The sequence below is a fragment of the Pteropus vampyrus genome, unplaced genomic scaffold, assembly GCF_000151845.1.
Source record: "Pteropus vampyrus isolate Shadow unplaced genomic scaffold, Pvam_2.0 Scaffold12, whole genome shotgun sequence".
In the NCBI taxonomy this organism is placed as follows: domain Eukaryota; kingdom Metazoa; phylum Chordata; class Mammalia; order Chiroptera; family Pteropodidae; genus Pteropus; species Pteropus vampyrus.
The window spans coordinates 14818321-14842894 of record NW_011888793.1 but is presented as its reverse complement, the minus strand read 5'-3'; the positions used below and the strand labels follow the sequence as shown (position 1 = coordinate 14842894).

Sequence of the window (24574 nt, the reverse complement as noted above, 5' to 3'; positions counted from 1 at the left end):
AATGAAGTCAAATTAAATATGTCATTTGTGCAAAAATAACTTTAACAAATATATATGATAAATATATATAACAAATATATACAATCTAGTTCAGTCCGAAAGCACTTCATATTATCTTTTGTAAAATATCAAACTGAAAGTCTTGCAAAGAATCAGATAAACACACTTTGGCTCAGACATTTATGATATGAAATGGCTTGATAAATAACTAGATCATTTTTTTTTAATTTTCTCTCTTCTCTTCTCTCTCTCCTCCACCAAGTTCTGTGGTAAGTGCATAGGAAGGACAATGTGCCATTAATCCTCAGGCAAATCAGATTAAAAAAAAAAACCTTATCTAACAATTTTCTCAAGTGTTAAAAATGACCCTTTATTCTTTAATTTTTAAAGGGAAGTACAGTTTAGGGATTGTTAAGTTAAAATCCATTGTAAAGGTATTAGAAAATATTAAAATGACACCAGTGAACATTTTATTACATGACATGTTTGAAGATTAGAGGATTTCTATGTTCACTCTCCACCCCATTTCAAAAGATAGTTTACAGAGATTTATAATTACCTTATATGAATGTAAACATCCAGTTCAGCTGGAAAAAGTAATTTAGAAGCAGTCTCATCTTCATGCCTCAGGTTCCATTTGTGAGATAAGAGTGGCAAATACTAATTATTCATGCAGTACCCATGGTGTGCCCATTTTATGCACTATTTGGATGGGTATAGTATATATGATAACAGAAAACAGATTTGCAATTCCTGTTTCTGATGGGTGTCCTCTTAGTTTACTGACTGCTCTCCAGGACACAAATTCTTCAGGGAACGTCTTGAGATGTAATGTTTATGTAAAGCTTATTGCCAATTTGTTGAAATTTAGGAAGAGAAATGATGCATATGTGTGTGGATGTTTGTATGTGTGTGCATATAAATGAAGTTTCACAATATAAAGAAAATCACCAATAATTAAATGTTGTTAGTATGTTTTATCTATAAATATTATGTTTACAATTTATTCACGATATAGTATATATACTACAACACCGTAATAGCTATTCTTGTGGAGAACTTACTATGTGCCAGATAATAAATGCATTAGTTCCTAACATATATTGTTTTGTTAAACCTTCAGTCATCCCTATGAGGAATGAGTTTTTGTGTTTATTAGATGAGGAAATCAAGAGCCATCAAAGTTAAATAACTTACTAAATATTCTTCAACAAAGAAAAAATAGAGTTAGGCTTTGAACTCATATCTCTTTAAGTCCAAAATTCATGTCCTGTCTTTTATGCTACCTTAATCCTTGAATTTGGAAAACCCATCTAGGCAAGATAGATAGCTGCTCTGATTTCTTCCTCCCAAGCTCCTATGAAGCAAAATCCATTTTATTCATTTTTGGAATTCTTCATGAATTCTTCATCCGTGTCAGCCCAGGTACCAGTTTTACCTCAGCAAAATAAAGCATATGAATGCATTGGCCTGGGCCAGCATGGTCACAAGACCACTACATCAGATTCCTTTGGCTAGACTGACTGTGAACATGCCTAGGGCACCAGCAAAGTAGCATTACCAAAATAATACTCTGGAAAAATTTGGTCTAGCATTTAATATTTCAAAAAAATAATTATAATAATAACAAAACTTGTTGGACATTTTTAAAAAATATTTATTGTTTGGTATTGTTTTTACTATTACTTTTTAATTTCAAGTTGTAAGGGGTTGGAGTGGAAGAGTCAGGAGGGGGTGCATATACCATAACCATTTTAAAGCTTTGGACCTATTATATTTCTAGTACAGCCCTCCTCTGCTTATTAAACATGCAAATTCATATGCATCACTCCAGACTTAGTTAATCAAAATCTGTGCCTGGAACCTAAAAGGCCTTAGGAAATTCTGATGCATACTAACATAGGACCTCCCACTAAACCATAAACGTTTGAGAATAGAGGCGATCTTTGGTTCAGTATTGCATCCCAGTGCTGATCCAGGTCACAATATAAAGTAGTTACTTGGTCAATCATGAATGAATAATTGAATGAATTAATGAATTCTTAAGAAAAGATGGATTATTAAAGTCACCAATGTATAAGCTACCTTATCTTGCCTACTTTATGCCACAAGTTTTTGCTTCTAACTGAAGAGGATACTATTTTTAACAAACAAGCTTTGATTGCACTTAAAGTAGTGTGGGTTTGATGAAAGCCTAGTAGAACCAGAGCCTGTAGACTAACTTCAAGTCCTGCTGTTGCCACAAAATAGGGATGTTCCCTCTTTGGCTCTTATCTAAAAATGAAGGAATTAGAATAGATATGCCCATGATTCCTTCCCATTGCTAAAGAGTCATCTTTCATATTTAAAAATGTTTATTTTAAAGTAAAGCGGTACCTGTTAGTTAAATGTTTGAACATGTTGTTACTTAATGTGTGTTTCTTGAAAGCACAGGTTTTACTTTTTAAAAAGATGAAAATGTGTAAAGTCAAGAAACAACAAAGTATAGCAGAAAAAGATTAAATGTTTTTATCAAATACTTTAGTTGCGGCCAAATCTCTGATCATTCTAATAAAATTGTGAATTGGGAAGGGGAAATCACCACTTTCAGTCATCATTGTTTAGTTTAGACAAGAATCATCAGTAGATGCTAAATCAAGTTTGATGAAGAGCATTATAATTGCATGGTCTCAACGTGTCTCCCCAAAAACTGTTTATAAGTTGCAATGGGAAAATCTTTAAGTATACTCTTGAAAAACTAGATAACACCTTGAATGGGATTACAATTGGCCTCACCAAAGAAAGGCAAGTGGACATTGTGTGCCTCCAAACATGATACCTGAGAAAGATACAACATCATTCTGTAGTATTCTGACTGGGTACGTTTAACCAGAATCTTAACATGTAGGAACGTCAGACAAACCAAAAATTAGATAAATTCTATAAAAGAGCTGGCTTACACTCTTTTAAAATGCCGACGTATGGAAGACAAAGATAAGCTGAGGAACAGTTCCAGAGTAAAAGGGAATAAGAGACATGACAACTATATGCAATACGTTGTTATCATAGACTGAATCTTATACTGGAGGAAAATGCTAAAAGAACATTATCAAGACAACTGACAAAATCAGAATAGAGACTATAAATTAGACAATAGCATTGTATCAATGTCAACATCAGAAGATTTGATAATGTATTGTGTTGTATAAGAGAAATATCCTTGATCTTAAGAAATATGCAGTGAAGTAATAAGCAGTAATGAAGCATGATATACTCAACCTACACAAAAATGGCTCCATGGTGATAGAAAGAAATCTAACTATGGGAGATGAACACACAGTGTAAACATATGTATGCCTTAATGTTAAAGTGTACAGCTGAAATTTATTGGACTTTGTTAACCAATGTCACCAAAAAAAAATAAATTAAAAAATAAAATAAAATAAATAAAAAATAAAAATAAAAGCTTAAAGATAAAAAAAGACTCCAAGAAATATATTACAAATGTATATATGTGTGTGTCTGTCTATACCTATCTACATTACACTACACACATGCACACACACGCATGCACACACATGCACACATATACACACACATACACACACAAGGCAGAGAATTATAACTGTGGTCAAAATGTTTAAAATTAGTAACTATGGGCAAAAGGCAATTGAGATTTCTCAATATCATTCTCAAACTTTTCTGTAACTTTAAAACTATTTCCAAAAAAAAGTTTTTTAAGATACATTTCCTACCTCTGGGTAGGTTTAACTTTTAAACAAGTTTGAGAACAATTAAGTAATTTAAAGGGTAGGTCAAAAGATAAGTAATCTTTATGGTTACTATTTATTAATTTTGTAACTCTCTAAAAAGTGCTGAGTCATCCAATATGTGTTTTTTTCATTTGGAAATGGTAATTGTGATAACCATTTGCCTTGTGTTTTATGATGGGAAGCAGTGGAGTAAAATAGAAATAATTCTGATTGCTACAAGATGTGGTTATAAGCACTGATTTGCTGTCTGACCATGAGCAGGTCATTTCACCTGCCCAACACTCCATTTCTTCATCAGCAAAATAAGGAGATTAAATTGGAATGTGTTGAAAGTTTCTCCATCTCTACCTTCATACAATTCTGAGTTATAGTTTGAGAAATAAAATGTGAAAGCCTAAGAATTAAGAACTGTATCAACAGAATTAAAGAGCTGGCCAAAGGTAAAGAAAAAAATTTTTTTTTTACACATCTGTAGAATCTCAGCCTCTTAAGTAAATAGAAACGGGGATCACTTTTATAGAAAGACAGAGCAATGTTTGCAAAGAAACAGAACAAGATTAAAACTTTCTTTCAGAATGCTCATGTATTTGGCAGCTGATGATTGCATTTATATTTCAAGAAGAAATGTAGCGAAAGGTGTCTGAAGTACACTGAAATGTTATTTCACCTACCCTCATATTCCTGCCACAGCAAATGAGTTACTGTTTTTACAATCAAATTAGATTAAGGATTTTAGAGAAGTACAGTTGTGTCCTTATGGATCTACTTGTAAAGATAGCAAATTGTACCATTATCACTTCCCCCAAATGGTCTGATTTTTCTGATGTTTTTGGTTCTGAATGAGCCATACTTTATGTCAACAAAGAATTAGGAAAATTATTTATTCCCTAAGAAAGACTAAAATAAAAGAGACCAGGGTAGGTATGTCATAAATATTATTGACTTAGAGTAGCAAATAATAAAAATAGAAGGAAGGAAGGGAGTAAAAGGGAATAAGAGACATGACGACGATATGCAATACATTATCATAGACTGAATCTTATACTGGAGGAAAATGCTAAAAGAACATTATCAAGACAATGAAGGGAGGGAGGAAAGGAGAGAGGGAGGAGGGAAGGAAGGGAAGAAAGAGAGAGAGAAAGAAAAGAAAAAGGAAGCAAGGAAGGGAGGGAGGAAGGGAGGGAGGGAGGAAAAAAAGAAGAAAGGAAAAGAAAAGAAAGAGGAAGGAAGGAAGGGAGAGAGGAAGGAGGAAAAGAGAGAGAACAAGGATGACACATTACCTGAAGGAGTTTTCCATGATGAAGCCAATTTGTAAAACGCTAGCTTATATTTAGGCGACTCCCAACTAAACTGTCTAATAAGCTTTTGTAATGTGGTGCCGCAAGAAAAAAATTTTTGAATTTTACATTAGATGTACAATAAGATGATACTATCATTTCATTCGTCTAGTCAACAAATATTTATTGTGTACCTACTCTGTGTTCAGCGCATTCTGAATGTATTTCAGTGTACTAGGCATACAAAGTACTTTTTCTCACTGGGCTTAAATTCTGGTAGAGGAAGATAAGTATGAATAAAATATACATAAGTAAATATTGCTGTGATAAAGGGTATGGAGAGATTTAAAATAGATATACTACTGAAGGGTGGTTACTTTAATTCATCAGAGGTTTCTCTGGGAACAGAGATTAAAGCTATGATCTGAATAATCATGAAAAACAGTGTAGAGAAAATTCTAGCTCAACTTAGGCAAAGGCTTCAAGGTTAAATTAGCAAAACAGAATGAAAGCCAGGTGGCTGGAACATAGTAGATAAGGGAGGAAAGAAATGTGATGAATTTTTAGAGGGAGCAGAGGCATAGGGGATTTGTATTCTATTCTAGGTGTTATGGGCAGCCATCAAAAGGTTTAAGCAAGAACTTGGTGAGATCTTATTTTCATTTAAAAAGATAACAGAGTGCTGTATGTGAAGAAGCAATTGTAATTATCTAAGCATGAGATCTTGGGACCTGGATGAGGGTATTGTCATGGATATGCAAAGAGGTAGGTATTTGAAAGAAACAGTCAACAGGGCCTAAGGATGGATGGGAGGTTAAGTGAAAGAAAGAAATCAAAGATAACATAAATTTCAGTCCTGGCCAACTGGATAGAGGTGGGGACATGTACTGCAATAGAGAAGACTGGGAGAGGGGCAGTTTGAGGGGATGGTATTAGAGATCTGTTTGGGGGTTGTTAATTTTAAGATGCATAATAGGGCATTCCAAGTAGTTATGTCACATACACAGTTGGGTATACAATTTTGAAGTTCTGAGAATATATAGGGCTAGAGTTGGAACACCGGGAGTTAAGGGCATATGATGATATTCGAAGCTATAGAACGGGACAGATTACCTAAGGAGAGAATGTAGTTGGAGAAAAGAAGTGACTCCAGCTCTTGGGTGGAACAGAAGAGGAAGAGCCAATTCAGGAGGCTGAAAACGAGTGTCCAGTGAAATAATAGAAAAATCTGAAGACCACGGTGCCATAGAAGGTGAGAAGAAAGTGTTCCACTAAAGAGAGTGTGACTTGTGAAGATTGCTGCGAAGAGGTCTGGCAGGTGAGAACCTAGGGGTGTCAACATGAAAGTCGTTGATGACCTATATATACCAGCAGGCGTAATGGAGTGAATGGTAGGGACCGAAGCCTGAAGAGAGTGAATTGGAAAGAGAATGTGTGAAGAAAAAGTGGAGAGAGAGAATATAAAAAAAAATATTTTCAGTCATTTTGCAGTGGAGAGAACAGTGACTTGGGATAGCAACAGGAAAGAGAAGTAGAAGCAGTGGTGTTTGTTTCTTTTTCTTAAAAAAAAAATGTTGCCGGATCAGTGTGTGCTATAACAGTATTAGGCAAGAGAGGAAGAGGTGATATGGAAAGGTCACTATTGCAGGAGTACAGTCGTTGGGAGGATGGAGAGATGAGGTCCAGATTAAAGAGTTTAGCTTTTGAAGAGCGGAGGAATGTTTAAGGAGCCTGCTCACCTCTTCCCTTACTTTATGTGCCATTACATAATTCAAATCTTTCTTGAAACTCCAAACAGAATGCTCTTTCTACTACATGATACTGTGATGGAGCCTCCTTTCTAACACTTTCTCTGAGGAGACGTGCCAAATATTCACAGTGTACTAGGTATGAAGAAGTATAGTTAGAGCCGCTTTGAAGCCATTATTTCCATTTGGTGGCTCAGTGATCAGCAAATGGTTTGGCAATTTCAAGTTTGAAATCCCTGGAATCTGCTCATGTGGAAGTTTAATGTCCACATCACTTTTTGCTGATTTTAATTACTGCTGGAATATAACAGGGCCATATTTACACTTGCAACTACAGATCTAATGAAAACACCTAAAACCTAATGCCTTTCTCAACAAATTTAGTTTATGTACTTGCTAACCATAAGTTGCCAGTTCATTTTGTTATCATTTTAAGAGGAGCCCCACCCAGTAAAACAGCAGTAAAGTTAAATATCTGGTTATTAAATTAATTTTTAAAATTTAAGATAGGGAAAGTAGATTAATCACCAATCAATGTTGATACAGTTCAGAGGAATTTATTATCCTATGGTCTGAAAGGTATGTAATTTGACATTAAATGTCCTGGGTTCAAGTCTTAGGTCTGGTAAATTCTCTTGGTGATCACCTTCAAGTTGTTCATCTCTTGGTTTCCTCATTAATAAAATGAGGGTAATGAGATTTATGCAGAAGCATTGTTCTGAGAAACGAATGAGATAATCCAGTGAGATAACTTTTTAAACTGGGAGTACCTGTTCGTTGTTGTTTTTCATATAATACTGCATGATATGTTTAATTTTATATTTCTTAATGAGCATTGTGAGGCCAAATTCACTCTCCCTTCTGATAATAGTACCTTTTAGATACTTGGATGAAAAAGAAGAAAAATTGCCTGTATGGGGACACCTCTCAGTCTGCCTCTTCTCAAAAGCAGATCTCCTGAAACTGCATCAGTCCCATGTTATCACAGGAGCACGTCCATTATTGCTACCACAGTACTCACCTCAGCCACATATTCAAAACCAAATGTGCACTGAGGGTCTGTTACGTTCCAAGCTCTGAAAGAACTAGACATCAGTACAGAAAAAGGATTGTGACACATTTCTGCTTCTCCAGCAGTTTACAGTCTAGTAAGAGAGTGTCTCCTCTATCTGAAGTTATTTATCTATACAACCCTTCCTCATTCTTCACCTCTGCCCCCAACTATGAACCCAAGATTGCCAAGACACTGTCTTGGCCATCTTTAGTTTCCTTCATAATACCTAGCACTTTACATTGCTCATAGCAGGTGTTCAATAAATAATTATTGGACTGAAAAAATATTTTGTAGTGTGTTTTTAAAAATATCAAGGTGTACTAGTAGACTAACAAGCAAGATCTTTTTTCTTTATAATGTCTCTCTGGTTACATTTAACAGCAAGTTAAAATTAGATCCTTTTTTTTTTAAGAAAGAAAACCATAGCAACTGTAATGTTGAATGTTTCAGAGAGCACATTTTTTAAGTATTCTCTTTTTCTAAATTCCCCCATGTTTGAGCTGCCTATTTCAATTGAAATTCTAATAAATAATTTGTGGTACTAATAGCCAGGTAGACCACTGATTGTATCTATGAAGCAATGGAAACACCCACATAGAACAAAATGCTTGATGGAATATTTGACGAAAAAAAAATAAATGTGATGAAAATCTACCGAATAAATTTTAAATGGTTACCTCCTGGAAATTACTGAACATTAACCTCTCTTTTTTTCTTGTACCTGTATTTATTATAAAACCTTAGAGATTATTCTAATGTTTCATATCAATATTTGCTGGAGATCTTTTTTCTTTATAGAAAATCAATTTTATAGTGCTGTCTTCTAAATTAAAGAAGGGACATTTTTACAGAATGTTATCAGTGAATACTGTCTAATAGTTTTCTCTAAAAGTATTTATATTGAAGTAATGATTAAAATGTAACTCAGAGCCTCAGGAACACTGACTAATGTCATGTTAATCAACTTGACTATTAAAAAAATGAAGAGGTTGACAGTTTAAATCTAGTTGATACATGATTCATTTGAATTATCAAAAAAGAAAATGTACTTTATCCAGGATCAAATTTAAAACAAATAAAAAAATCTAGCAAAACACCTGAGAAACAACTTTTACAAATTTACAGGCCATACCTTTAGAAAAATCAATTTTGTTTTTCTTAAAATGTATAAATTAGCCTTTGATCCACAGCATCCATACTGATCAACATTTATTGAATGCCTACTCTATGCAAACCACTAAACTAATGTAAAGATAAGTAAAGCGTATTTCTGCTTTAGGGAGTTTGTTGGAAGAAATAAGTCATTCGCACATAACTGCAGTGTACAAAATAAGTGCTATAAATGCCATTGGTATTCTGAGGAGGGAGAGATGGATAACTTCTGGCTAAGTTTGGACAGGTAGAATGAGGTGGGAATAGGAAGATGGAGAATTGTTAGTAGGCAGACTGAAAACGGATATCTTTTGGAAGTAACAAGAATTTCAAATGGACTTCAGAGTTGTTTACAGAAAGAGTGCTAAATTAAGTCTGGAAATACACATTGGACTAGGTGGTGAAAGGCCTTGAATTCCAGATTATTTAAATGAAGTTTTATAATTTTTTTAAAAAGCTGTAAGTAAGCAGTTCCATAACTCTTCTGTAGACATTCAACAATTTTTATAAAGAACAGGCTCTAAATCTGAAGCTGAAATCACTTTATTTGTAACCAACATTGAAAAATAGTGGTTGGGTTTGGCCATGGTTTTTCAGCCTGAACATTTAGGCCACTTATAGGCAGAATATTTATTCTGGATTTATTGAGGGGACATACATTATTTTTTCTTGGATAAATTTGGAATAATTGATATTTCAGATGTTTGAAGTAAAAAACTACTTACAAATTCATTCCCTCTGAATGCTCAATGAACTATATGTACACTTCTCCCCCGCCCCCATTATTATTTCTTGCACAAAACTGCACTGAAGACCAAATTATTATTTCTATAGAGAAGTTTAAGGGCCAATGCAGAAATACTCAGACACCTGTTTCATAAAAACAATAAAACCTTCTTTCTTGCAAAGAAAAAATAATGCAGGGAGGGATGGGGGACAGCTGGGGGGAAGACTGGTGTGGGAGAGTGTGAAGGAAAAGTAAGCAGAAGACAAGAAGGAGGTGGGGAGGCAGAGGGGTGGTGAGAGAGAGAGAGAGAGAGATAGAATTACCTTCCAAAAGCAGTAGTTATAAAGATAAGCTCATACATTTATATGTGTTCAAGAAATGTAAAATAAATGCAGAAGAGATAGGTCATGCTGCTATAGATGCTAAAAATGTTACTAACTACAACCAACTACAGACATTCTGACATATTTTAGCCACTGATGCTTGAAGTAGAGAATTTAGAAAGGTTACCTGGGTGATACCATGAAAAATTTGGAATAGCTCGCCCATCAGCATTTCCTGTTTATATTTTTACAGTCTATTATAAGAATGAATATGAGTCAGCGATCCTTAAAATCAGATATTTTGAGCTTTAAAAAAGTTTCAAGAGCTTCACATTTCTTTTGCTTCACACATAGCATTGAACCAAGAGGGGAGCATATATGTAATTCCTATAGTATTCATCAGAATCAAGCTTTATTTGGAACTTAGCACACGATGGTCTATAAATTTTACTCAAAATTTTACTTAAGAAACCATACAGTGCATGCATGGTGTGTTGGAGTTGTGCTACTTTCATTTCTGTATCTCTGCTACTGAAAAACGTTGATATAGATGTAATTCCTGAGTGTCCATCCAACAGAGGTCTTAATTCACAGATTGAAGCTAACTCAACTTAAATCGCATGTGCCACAAGAACAAACATAAGATTGAGTGATGGCCAAGACAGTTTTCTCCACACCACTCGGACTAGCCATATTAATGGTCCAAAAGATATGTTGGATGCCAGCAATGGTTCCAGGAGAGGAAAGAAAACAGGGCCTTACTCAAAGTAAAATTGTGTGGATGGAACCTATGATTCTCAGCCATGGTGATCTCCTTCATGATCAAGCATAACACAGACTGCGTAAAATTTTATTATTTTAGGTATTGTCCCCCCATAGAAACACAGCTCTAATATGTCAGTATAAATCCCTGGGAAAATATTATTCTAGTATTAAACTTTTGCAGATTAACATCCAAGATAGTTGTTGTTAGAATTATTGGAATTCACACTTTCTCATAAGATAATATAGATCATTATAGTAGATTTTTTGGTATGTCCACATTTGACCTAAACCTTTCCTAATGATATGAATCAGGAAAGTGGCTCAAAGGCTAGAGCCATATGTACAATTTTCTTTCTTACTTTTCTGTCTTTAAGAATCATTGTTCTGACGTATGTCACTTAGTATAATACCCTTTGGGTCCATCCATGCTGTTGCAAATGTTATGATTTCATTTTTATGGCCAGATAATATTCCATCATATATACATACCACATCCTTTTTATCCAGTCATCTATTGGTGGACCTTTAGGTTGTTTCCATATCTTGTAAATAATACTGCAATGAACATAGGGATGAATATATATTTTTTTGAATTAGTGTTTTGGATTTCTTCAGATAAATGCCCAGAAGTGGAATTGCTGGGTCTAAAGTAGTTTCATTTTTAATTTTTTGAGGAATGTCCATACTGTTTTCTACAGCGGCTGCACCATTTTGCAATTCCACCTACAGTGCATAAGGGTTCTCTTTTCTCCACATCTTTGTCAACACCTGTTGTTCGTTGGGTTTATTGAAGATGGCCATCCTGACAGGTATGAGGCAATATCTTTTTGTGGTTTTAATTTGCATTTCCTCTGAGCATCTTTTCATATGTCTGTTGGCCATTGTATGTCCTCTTTGGAGAAATGTCTATTCGCACCTCTGCCTATATTTTAATTGGATTGTTTGTGGGTTTTTTGGTGTTAAGTTGTATGAGTTCTTTATAAATTTTGGATATTAACCCCTTATTGGATATACCATTGGCAAATATCTTCTCCCATTCAATAGGTTGTCATTTCATTTTGTTGATTGTTTCCTTTGCTGTGCAAAAACTTTTTAGTTTGATGTAGTCCCATTTGTTTATTTTTTCTTTTGTTTCCCTTGCAGAGAAAGACTAATACCATATGATCTCACTTATATAGAAAATGTAAAAAAAAAAAAAAAAAGAATAAACAAAACAGAAACAGACTCATAGACACAGAGAACAAAATAAAGGTTGCCAGATGGGAGAGGGGTTATAGGGCTATGTGAAAAAGGTGAAGAGATTAGGAAATGCAAATTGGCAGTTACAAAATAGTCACAGGGATGTAAATTACAACATAGGGAATATAGTCAATAATATTTAAAGAACTATGTGTGGTGCCAAATGGATACTAGACTTATCCAGGGGAATCACTTCATAAATTACATAAATGTCTAATCACTATGCTGTACACCTAAAACTAATATAATATTGAATGTCAACTGTAACTGAAAAATAAAAAGAAAGAAAAAAAGAATTATTGGGTCAAAATTCAGGGTGTTTCAAATGTTTTCTTTAGGCGAACCTCTGTCTTTCCAGCATACAAATATGAAAATAATCAACAACATTAACAATATCATAAGTCTTGAGAAGATACTCTAGACTATCTGATGTCAGATAATGTCCTGGTATAGATGACAAGAAGCAAGAATATTAGATCTTTTCCAATTCTTATCTTATTATCATATTCAGCCCTTCTTTTTTGCATTTTCTCTTCTCTTTGCATTCCGATGTAAGTCTGCTATTAGCTATCCTAAAGAACAACATTCTATAAAGGAAAGAAGTACCCCAGGCTAGGAGGTTTTGAGTGGAGGTCTCAGGGTGGAAATAGAAGTCCAAGTTCTGCTGGTGACCAACATCATGACCTGGATAAGCAATTTAACCTCTCTCTCCCTTAGTTTCTTTGAAAAATGTGGTCTTTATTCTTATTTACTCTACAGAGTTAATTCCAGGACAGAATATGATGTGTGAAAGCCTTTTAAAAAAGTAGGAACCAACCATATTACATAATTATTAGGTCTTAGGACATTTTATATTTTGAAACTTATCTAGAAGCAGATAACCTTTGCATCAAAAGACTGCTCATTATATTTTTTGAACATTAGTGATTTAAGAAAATGCTTTGTTTTCATATAATATACTATATTGCCATCATTGCTACAAAAATATTCATACAATAGACCCAAGATTAATATTTGGCTCTGCATTAATGAGAGGTTGAAGGTTATGTTGTTCTGCTTTCAAGTCAGTTCTAAATAATAGTTATCTTAAAGTAGTTTAAACTTGAGATTTTTTTATTACTAATAGAAGAAACAAATCAAGGAAACATTGTGCTCACAACATTTTGGAAGATTTTCAGAGGAAGCAGCTGTGATTTCTTTAGACTCCCAAGTCTATTATACAGGTTAGCAGTATATTTTATAATGAGTTCTAGACCACCTGCCTCTTTCAGGAAATTAATATCAAAATGGATTTTTTTTTGTCTTTTTTTGTCCTCAGTGACTATAAGGTTTTCCTATTCAATGAGTCTGGGCTCCCCATAAAAATGTTCATTCAACGTTGTTCAACTATAGATGATTATTTTTAAGATATTGTCTAAATGTGTTTTCAACAAATTCTTGATGAGTGTTGAGAATGAAACATATACTTCCTTATTGAAAGAGCAGCAGATGATGCACATACAGTTTTACTTTATCATGATAAATATCTATAATGAACAAAACAGTGCTTGAAGTGAATTTGACTATAGTCTTAAATCACTGAAACTTTAAACTATAGTTTTAATTATTTTCCTTCTTCTCACCCTTATAGGAGTTTCATGGGGGAATCAATGGATACAGGAAGTAGTAGGAGTGTGGAGAACACAGTAAATAGGGTCTATCCTGATCAGCTTGTTCCAAAGATAAACACAAGCAAGAAAATGTCCACCTTAGCAAACCCACCCAGCATCTTGGAAATGCCACAGGAGATTAAGAAAAGCTGTGGAGACAAACAGGTAGAAAGCCCAGTTGAAAGACTAAAAATGGCAAAGAGCATCAAAGAAAAACAAAGCAACGATTTAGAGAAATTGGCCTTTAAAAGGAAGGCAGAAGGCGAAGAAAAGCCAGCTGGAAAGAAGGAGGCAAAGATCATGGAAATTGACAGCCCTTTGCTCAACCTGCCTTTGCCTCACATCCCCTTAAAGAACATCATGGATGTGGAGGTGAAGTTGGTCTACATTGATGAAGAGGATGTGAGCTATGAGTTTGTGGAGTCCTTCATATCCCCTGGAATTCGGCCAACATGCCGAGCAGCTGAAATAGTAGACCCTTTGCATGTACCTAATTTCAGCTTTCTGCCTCAGATTGACAAATGGCTTCAAGTAGCCTTAAAGGATGCCAGCTCTTGCTACAGACAAAAGAAATATGCTGTGGCGGCAGGACAGTTCAGAACAGCACTAGAGGTATGGGATTAAAAAATATATAGATATGGTGAAAGGAAACTGAAATGAAAAGTTGTAATTAAATTGAGCAGCTCTGATCATATGGTAATGAATAGTGATCATAGGGTGAAAACACTGAATGATATGAGGATAATGTGGTACCCAATTTACACAAAGCAAATAATATATGCCTGCAAATTAAAATGCCTGTATGCACCCAACCTATAGAAAGTGCTCCAAAAGCATACAACATGCTTTTTCTCTATTAACAAACCTTAAAGTGAGTGATAACATATAAACGTGCTATTGGTTTTGTAATGTAGATGTATACCTACAAAACCCATAAAGTTTTAGTACAGTGGTGGTGGCTAGAAATACAGATTCTCTAGAAATAGGCAGTTAATGAGTATACAAATTGTGCATTTTTGATATTAAAGATATCATTTGAAATTAAAGATAACCATCTTTAATTTTTATCATGGGTTGATAATATTTATCTTGATGAGTGTTGAATATATATCATATACATGATATATATTAAAAACAAAATAACACCTTTTTATTTTATCATCAACCTTTGCTTTCCTTCTCAGTCTGCTGATCTGTGTGAATAATCATTTTTCTCTCTACGAGCAAGTAAGTTGGTCAATATCTTGATATAAAGAAACAGACCATGGACTAAAATAAATTTGAGAATTACCACTAAAACACAAAATAGGTAGTAGGAAAAATTGCTTCATCTACTGACTCACTGAACCTATGAAAGGATCGAAGGGTGTAAGTAGAAGTCCCATTGGCCTGGCAATGTGGGTAACTTCATATTTCATTAATTACAAAAAAAGTCAATGTATGCTTTATATGTCTGGTGGCCACTGGAGATATAAAAAAATATGAGTAAAGACATGGTTCCTTCCCTCTAGCAGTTTGGTGGGGGAAGCAGACCAGTAAACAGTTAAATAGAGATGTCACAAAGGAAAAGTGATTGATCCACTGTAGAACCAGGAGCATGGCAGGAGTCAAGTGTGAGATGTTTGCGATGGAGATTTAGGGAGTAAAGTATTATTTCCACTGTTACTTGTAGGTTAAAATGACTACATCTACAATTAATTATTAACGGACAGTACCAGACAATAGCACCTCTAAATATTGAAAAAGAAACTCTAAGCACAAAAAGGGAGGCCCAAAGGGACATGAAATAATGAGGCAGAGCACAAATAGATGCATTTATAAATATTTCTGTCTTCATAAAGGGTCACTACACAAAGAAGGAAAGAGCGATGCACTATGTAAACTTCTGAACTATGTAAAAAGTGCCAAAAATATCAACTTATCTACAAACCACTGAGAACTCTCTGCTGTTTTCTGTTTTTTTAACTAAAGACCGGAAGCCTCTGGCTGAAAGACTCCAGGAAGAAGCCTGGGCACTTCTGCTAGGGCCATTTCAGCTGAAGATTTTTGGGGGTAAGGGGGGCAGGGTTAAAAGTGTAATTTTACAAATAAAGAAAAATAATCATTTTGGCAATGAAAAAAGAGAGGCATAAAAAAAGAAAAGATATAAACTTCAAATTAAGCCTAGGTAGAAGGAAAAGATATCTACATTAACTAGAAGAAAATATACAGTTTTTCCATAAAACCCAATGTTCAAAATTATAAAACTTAAATCAAGTTTTAATGACCCCAAGGCGTAATTGTACTGGAAAATGCGTGTGTTCTCTCTCTCTCACCCACCCTACCTCAAGTTTTTAGGAAAGTGTTGGATGCTGACACTAATTACTGGTAATTAACAAAGGTAATTATTTTGAGACCAAAACTTAGCTTAGACATCTGGCCTAGCTTTTGTCTTATTATCTTGGGAGTTAACTTTGAAATCTTACCTAGAAGGTCTCTTAATAAACCAAAGCTACTGGGAGCAGAAAAGATTTGTAATTTCTTTAACTCTTTCTTCTCTATAATTTAACTTCTCTGAAATTTAACTTCTTTAATACTGAGTGTTCTCAGGTATTACTTAACACATCTCTCTCCCTTTTCCTTAGGTCCTAGCATGTCTTTGAGTAAGATAAGATGGATGATAAAGATTAAGGCATGATGATAAGAATCATACCTGAAAAATAGATGCATTGTTTGAGTGTGTATAAGTTAGGATTAGGTTTGGCTGCAAAATAACAGTGACTAAAGCAAGAGAGAAGTTTATTTTTCTTTCACATAAATGCAGGTAGAGAAGTGCTACCTTCTGATGGTAGGATCATCAAGGTGCCAGATTCTATTTTGTTCTGCAAGATGTAGGTTTGACCTCATGATCCAAAATGGCAGCTTCTGTTGGTGTCACTACATTCACATTTTCACCAGCCAGAAGGGGGGAAAAGAAAGGATAGAGACACAGTGTGTCCTTATAAGCATACTTCACAAAAACTGCACATACTGTTTTCATTTGTTTTCTCCACTGACCCAAATTTAATCACATGATCGCACAAACCTACAAAAGAGGCTGAAAAATATGGTCTTTGTTGCAGATGGTCCTAACATTCACTGGTCCTATTACTGAGGAGGAAGTGTAGAGCAGATATTGAAAGATAACTAGCAACTTCCCCTTAGAGTGCTTTTCACTTGGGAGGCATTTAGAGGCATATAAAACGTTTTCCAGATGGGCGGTACAAAGTCAGCTGTAAAAGGTAAAGGTAAAACCACAAAAAAAAGAAACAGAAAAGTGAAAACCGAGGAAAGGCTCTGAAGATTTGTGAATATTTATTAATTGACATGATAACTTCCAATGTGTTGAATAATCCCATTAGGAATATAAGGTTTATATGTTAGTTTTCCTGTGCTCTTGACAAAAATATTAACTCATTTTATTTTCATAATATCTAGTCACTAACTAGATAGGTAAATTTACAATAATATTTTACAATGATTAAGGTACAATGGTATGCAATGATTGAGAAGACAATAGTTTAGCTTCCAAAGAGCAGTCAACTTTAATCTTTTAGGATTTCAGAACACAAGAGGCATTTATTAAATGTGCTTGGTAAAACTTATTTTGCTATGCTTTCTTTTTACCATATAAAGTTGAACCAGTTATGTAGGTAAAATTAGTCTTGAGCTCTTACCAACTCATCGATCTTTGTTAAGTTTTATTAAAATCAGTCATCATTTGCTCTTGTGTTTATATTCACATCACAAGTCACACAAGTAGAGAAAAGGATATAAGCTGAAGATAAAAACACAAATTTATATTAAATCACATTTTTCATGCCTAGATGCTATTCCCTGTACTTTTTAGAGGACAAGTATTCATTAACCCACTATAAAAATAGTCTGGGCTCTCTATAAGGAAATATATGACAATGGCCTCGTGTAGTTAGTTGTATCTGCATATTAGGCAATACACAGTACTTTGAACAAATTGTTTGGCTGTCAATAAAAAGTAAGAAAAAATTAATAAACATTCTAGCTGCACTTTCATAGGAAGAATAATTATTAATAAAGTAAGGACCTGTGGGAAAACTTGAAGGTCTGAGAACATACTAAACAGATTTTTCTTTTCACTTATTGGAAAACACTCAAAGAAATTATAAAAAGTTCTAAGTTCATGGCATGCAACTTAAACAATACTATCATTTCAACCTTACTCATAAGATCTTAGTAATGAAGAGGCATACAACTTTGAATTAGAATAGATCTATACACACCTTTCAAACTTCACAGCTTCAAACAATCCCACTGAGCAGGCCAAAGAAGTTAGAACACAGCGTATCCCTTACAAATAGAACTCTGAATTCTTCAGATTCATCACGTAGGAATCCCTTGAGGTGCTAATCTTTTTATAATGTCTTGGCACTCCGGTCACTGATCTGTGAAGTTAGAGTAATAATTCACATTTACGGAGTTCTTCTATGGGTCAGATACTGTATTTCACATTCTTGGAATATTTACATTTATAATTCCATTTTATTCTCATAGCAAGCTTATGAAGTGGCATTATTATTATTCTTGTGTTATTAATGAGAAAACTATGGCATAGACAGGTTAACTAACTTGCTCATGGGTCAACAGATAGAGGTGGTCGAGCCCGGAGCTGAACCAGGGAAATGTGATTCAGAGTTCACCAAGTTAACCGTTATGCTTTTCCTACTCTAATTGTGAGTTCGTTGGAATTGCAGACTTTTGGACTGTGCCAGACCTACAGAATCAGGATGTGCACTTCGCAGTTTGAGGAGCATGGCACTCTGTAATACGCCAACATGGAACAGTCACCCTCCAATTAAAACTTTGAAGTTCGGTCCCTAATATAAAATGCTCCTCACTAATTTCATAGGAAAGAATTTCCTTTTAAGCAGTTTTTTCTATAACGATGGTTTAGAAATTTTGGAGTTCAAGGGCCCATAATTTTTTTTTAAGTTGAAGAGGATTGACATTGTATTTGTGTCACACAAGAACAGTACAAAATTACCATCTATTATCATCAGTATTTCATAAAAATATGTAGTTGTTTAAGACCAATGGAATAGGAAGAAAATAGAAAGGGCATAGTCTCAGAATGAAGGATATTTAAAAAATAGATTTATTTTTAATTTTATAAAAAGTCGACTAAATTGTCTTTATTTTTTAAATTTCCCCTTGGATCAGTAAAGCATTGGATTGAGAACCAGCTTGTGAGAATCACTGTTCTAGAACATATTCCCTTTATGGTAAACATTAGGTATCTGGGAAGATCGAACCTGCAGAGGGCCTTCTTATGAGATAACTTCCAGTGTAATGGAATTTGGTATGAGGCAGGTCCATTTTGGAGCCCATCCAAGGGGATTTATTTAATGAAGTAGCAAAGATATCTCATTATAGGGCAGCCTCACCTATAATTGCTCTGCTGAGAATAATTCTGTAGCAAATCTCTAGGGCATGAAAATGTGGACATCCCAGAAAGCTTAACTTAAAAGAATTCTAACACAGATAGTTCTTAGTGCAACATAATAAAGAAAGCAAGAGTTTGCCAAATTCCCTGAGGGCCTGAGCTATCTTTTACACATCTGTGGATTTGCACGTGAATTCAGTATGCATTTCTTAACTCCTGCTGGGGTCCAGGCCTTTTTATTAAGATATCATCACAATAACCCTCAAAAACAGATATTATCATTCCCATTTTATAGATAAGGAAACTGATGCTATAAAATGTTAAACAAAAAATTTAAAGTGCCACATCTACTTTTTGGTAGGGCTCAGACTGAATTCAGGTGCCCTGATTTCACATCTTAAACTATTGCTTTCACACCTTAAAATGTGTAAAGATTGTAAAGGAATATTGTAAAAAATGGAGATTCTCATGTGTTAGATCTCTGATGGGCCACAAAATGCCTCATTTCAAATAGCTCCCAAATGATGTTCATGCTGCTTATCCAGGGACTAAGGATTTATGCCATGCCACTGGTATACAAATGCCTGCCAATGCAACCTCTAGCAAGTAAGCAGTAAGCATTTCCATGTAGTATCTAGCTCACACAGTCCTAGGTGGCCAAGTAGGTCCAGAGCTGTGATGTATGATGATGCATCGAATTTGGAATCAGATTATCTGTGTTTGATGTTGCTTCTGGTACCTAATTGCTGTGTGACTTTGAACAACTTTCTTAACCACTTAGAACGCCGTTAAGAATGAATGAATTCTAATGCCAAGCTATAAGGTATTTTCACATAAGATTGCTTGTTGAAAATAATGATGAACTCTAAGTTCAGAGTTCAACTTTTACAACTTGTCATTGTACTTCTCAAGTACAATGTACTTCTCATTTCCCTATACAGTATATATTTAACTTCAAACTTTAGCACCCCAAAGGATTTTGCCCAATTCAGTGTTTATCATCATTGTTTTAATTCGTATCCCTTTTCCCCTTTGATTAACATTAAAAATGTATCCTCTTCTTTTAATGATATTTGAAATTCAGTCAAAGCAAGGGGTCAAAATAATGCATTGCTTTTACTCTATTCCTCCTTTCAGAAACAGTTATCTAAATCAAACACTATTTTGAACTATTCACTGCTTTTGATAAAAATACAAGCTTTCACTTTAACACACAAATTGTTATGCTAGAAATAGTTCAAATTATTTTATTTGTCACGTATAAACCATCAAACTCTTTACATTCAGAATTAAACATTTCAGTTTATAACTTGACTGTTGTCATCTTTGTTCCATCCAGGGACACCATAACTAATAAGTATTTAATGATAAAAGATTTTCATAATTCTAGCAAATTTACATAGCAAGAAGATACAAAATAAATGCCTCTCTTAACCTCAAAAATAAAATAACACAATTAGATATATCCCAGTAATTAGACACTAGTTAAATAAGACAAATCTCTAGAAAAGCAGGATTTGCCATTAGAAGAAAAAAGTGTGTTAAAACCACAACATTTGCCAGCTGTTTCAAACTGACATAGTTCTAGATGTAGGGGATACAAATATAAATAAAACCTAGTCCCTGCCCTCAAGAAGCAAGAGATTAGAGACAAGGCATAGAGTCTTACTGCCTGTGTCCCAAGACTTCATTTTCATTTTCAGTTATATATTATTTTAATTTAGTGCATTATTATTGTTTATATCTTAAAAGGTTTTTTTTTTTCTGAAATGTGTCCCTCAAGTGAACATTTTCTAAATGTTCCTACATATTTCAGTGTCATTTAATTAGCTCCAGTGGCCATCATCCTGACCCCAGTGGAAACAAAAAGATGAAAAACTTTAAGCTACACGTAGGAGAGTTGATTATTGGTTAAAGGCACATGGTACTTTTCAGGCTATTATTTTTTAAAAGGATGGGAAATGGAAAGGCTGTCTAAGGTGATTTCCCAATTTAATGGGCCCCTTTTAATACTGAGGCTTTTTGTCCAGATGGCCTGGAGCCATTGTACACCCACCAAGCAACTCATCCAACTCCTGTTAAGTCCTCTCCCTTCCCTGCATGTGAGCAGCCATTGACACAGCAACAAAAAGAGCCACAACCCTTTTTTGTAGACAGCACCCATAATGTAGGAGAGCTTGTGAGGATGGATGAGGGGAAAATCAAAAGGAGGTGAAGAGTGGCAAAGTGGGGCAACTGAGGGTTGCAAGGAAGGCACTGGCTATCTCAAGGGGAACTGAGTTTTCTCATAGTGGTAAAGTGTGGGGGAGGGGCAGGTAGGAGAATTTTCAATAAATAAAACTATATTCTATCATCTGTATCACTTTACAAATGAATTAAATTTTATATAAAAATACTATGAAACTCATAGATTCTTGATGTAATTGACTTAATTGACATAATTCTGATATAATTGTCTGGGCTCCAGACAATGACCATGCCTGAGGCATTGGTCTTTTTAAGTTCCTAGGTCATTTTATTGAGCAGCTAGTAGTTGAGAACTGCTGACATAGAAAATGCTCATTACTTCATTCTTTAAAATCACCTACAATTGGTATTAACTCACATGTGCCTTTTTAAAAGGAACTATGAGACTTAATATCTGAACATGCTAAAGCTATTAAAAAGCATCAAGAAAAATGTAAATGTCATTGCCATGAAAATTTATTCTTTGGAAATTTAGACTTAATCTCATATTCACTTAAAAACTAAGTTAACTTAATGACTACTTTCCTATTAACACAAGAAATAGATTGTTATTAAAGTCCAGTCAGTGGTTAGTTAGCATGTATTTCTGATATATTAAATTTGTTTTATTAGCAATGCCCTCACAAAAAAAAATGAATTATTAATCCAAAGGAAGCTGAATAATATTATTTTCATAAAGATTATTTTCATAGTTTACAGGTGGTTGCTATGGGTTTGATTCAAATGACGGTAAATGTTAGTGTAATTTTTAAATATAGTTAACTCTGTTCACATTGTTGTGAATCAAAACCCTTAAAAACTCAGTCATTGAAATCTTACTCAACGTTAATGTCCACACACACACACACACACACACACAAAGATGATTCTTATCAAAATGTTGGATAGTATTGCTCAACATTTCTTCTGCTATCCAATTTTTCAAATTTATTACAAGGTTTACAAAGCCAAATAAAGTTAAAAACAGCAACCCCCTCTCTTTCTTCCACCCATTGCAGCCTTCAAACACAAAATAGTATGATATTCAAATAGACTGTACAGGTACTGAGTAGATGAGATCCACTCGAATTTATTCAGACAAATATAACACAGAGTGAGGTTGTGGTTACTCTTTTAACCACAGATGATCTAGAAGAAAGTTAAGAAAAAGTTTTATTTCAACATCTAGTTATTTAACTCTTCTGTTGCCTCACTTGACATTCACTAAAATAGAGACTTTATTTTCACCTGAGTCACAGTTCTGTTCCTATCAGAGAATAAGATGCAGTTAGGCAGGGGATAATAAAAAAGGGAAACAGATTTTTATTGCACTGTCTCAGTGTGGTTTCCTTATTTTGTATGAATTGTTATGAGTACCTAGAACATTGGATTCATACATAATTGAATGCCACCACCAAAGTATATTTTATATCCAGAAATAACTAACTTCTGGAGTACTTGTTTTGGTCTATGATGATGATGATGATACTAATTAATTTTATGGGATGAGTTATATCAATAAATTAGCCACCAGTTATTAAGTTACCAATTTTTCACTGCTTTCTATCCACTCGTTGGGTGGCATGGGGGTAAGAGCACATTATATGACAGGCTTTCATTCTCAAGGAATTTAGACTCAAGCTTTAGACAAAAGTCCTATAATTGTAAGATAATCAGGAATCTATCAAGTGTTCATTGTAGCTATGTAGAACAAAGGTTTAAGATGGAAGAGTTTGGTAGAATTTGTGATACACATTTATGAGCATGAACTCTGTGGCAATCACTTTATATTAACAACTTTAATCCTCACAATAACCCTGTGGGCTGGGAACTATTACTACTCTCTATTAAAGAGATAAAAATGCATAAAGTACTCATAAAAATGATGAGAAGATTTGGGGTGAATTTAGGGAATTGACTGGACCTCCAAAGCAAATAGCTTAAGGGAAAAGTGGAGTGGCTAGAGGGGATGGAAAATGAGAATGATATGTGAGAAGAACATTACTAACAGGATGGAGGACTGGAGGAAGAAGCATGAAATGAAAGAAGGACAGCAAAGAGATGGGTGAGTCAGAGGAAAGCATTATCATCAATTAAGGTTAGGTAAGTAAAGGCAGACCCAGATGGTCTTAAAAACCAGGAAGAGGACATTGGGATCTGTGTTGAAGGCAATAGGAATATTCTTGGATAGGAAAATAATAATGCAAAAAAAAAAATTTAATTGAGAACCAATGAAAGAAATATTGACTAGTTACTACTTTATCAATAATATTACGGTTATAACAGGAGCTACTACTTTATCAATAATATTATGGTTATAACAGGAGCTACAAGGAAGTGTAAGATTTCAACACCCAAAGTGTATCTCTTTATTCTTTCTTCAGTTACATCTGAAATATAATTATACTCTTCTTATGGTAGATATTTTATTTGCCATGACTCAAGTGTTGGTTTTAGGAGAAAACAGCCAGGGGGAAGAGAGTATGAGGGAACCAGAAAGAGAAAACTTCAGGGTAAGATAGGAAGGAGTTTAGGTGTTGCTAGGGTAGAAAGCACAGCGCAGAATGAGAAGAAATGAAGCTGGAAGAGTTGTCAGGGGACCATGCATGTCTTGTCACAATCTTGAACATTATCCAGTAGGCAACAGAAGGCCTCCCACAAAGATTAATGTGGAGATTGGTAGAGTAAGATTTTTGTTTTTTTTCTGTATCATTCTAGGGTATATAGAGAGCAAAAATAGTGCTCAGTCTCTGGGTTAATACCCTATTACTAGGTTGTGAAATCAATTTGATGTGTTGTGGTCAGTACTGTGTTTAATTGAAATCATTAGAATAGAATAGAATAGAATAGAATAGAATAGAATAGAATAGAATAGAATAGAATAGAATAGAATAGAATAGAATAGAATAGAAATACGATACAGTAGAAAATATCAGAGTTCATGGAACATTGGAAGGTAAGTTTTACTTTGTGAAAAATTTTGTTTCTGTTATGTATTCGGCTATATCTATATCTATAAATAGAAATATAGATGGGGAAGAGAGAGAAATAGATTAATTATGTGTTCTCGAGTTTTGTGTGTGTGTGTGTGTCCTGGTAAAATATACTTTTTATCATAGATCATGGTCAAAAATACTCAAAAGTCTCTAGTTTAGAGGCATATTTGAAAGGGAAAAAGACTAGAGGACATAGAAGGTTACACCTGTGATAATCTAGGTGAGAAAA

At 34.4% G+C, this 24574-nt stretch overlaps 2 protein-coding genes across 4 annotated transcripts in view; one reads left to right on the top strand and one right to left on the bottom strand.

Moving 5' to 3' along the window:
• NLGN1 (neuroligin 1) overlaps positions 1–18398 on the bottom strand; it is a 995729-nt gene extending 977331 nt beyond the window's left edge. Inside the window, exon 1 of the mRNA XM_023524764.1 lies at positions 17964–18398. The gene's annotated coding sequence lies outside the window, so the exon portion shown is untranslated. The remainder of the gene's footprint in view (positions 1–17963) is intronic.
• The window catches only part of SPATA16 (spermatogenesis associated 16), a 216199-nt gene continuing 203125 nt past the window's right edge, over positions 11501–24574 (top strand). For all 3 annotated transcript variants that reach the window (XM_011380541.2, XM_011380532.1, XM_023524814.1), the window contains exons 1-2: positions 11501–11607; positions 13668–14298. In XM_011380541.2, coding sequence (XP_011378843.1) covers positions 13675–14298 — 624 coding nt within the window. In that variant the 5' untranslated portion in view covers positions 11501–11607; positions 13668–13674. The remainder of the gene's footprint in view (positions 11608–13667; positions 14299–24574) is intronic.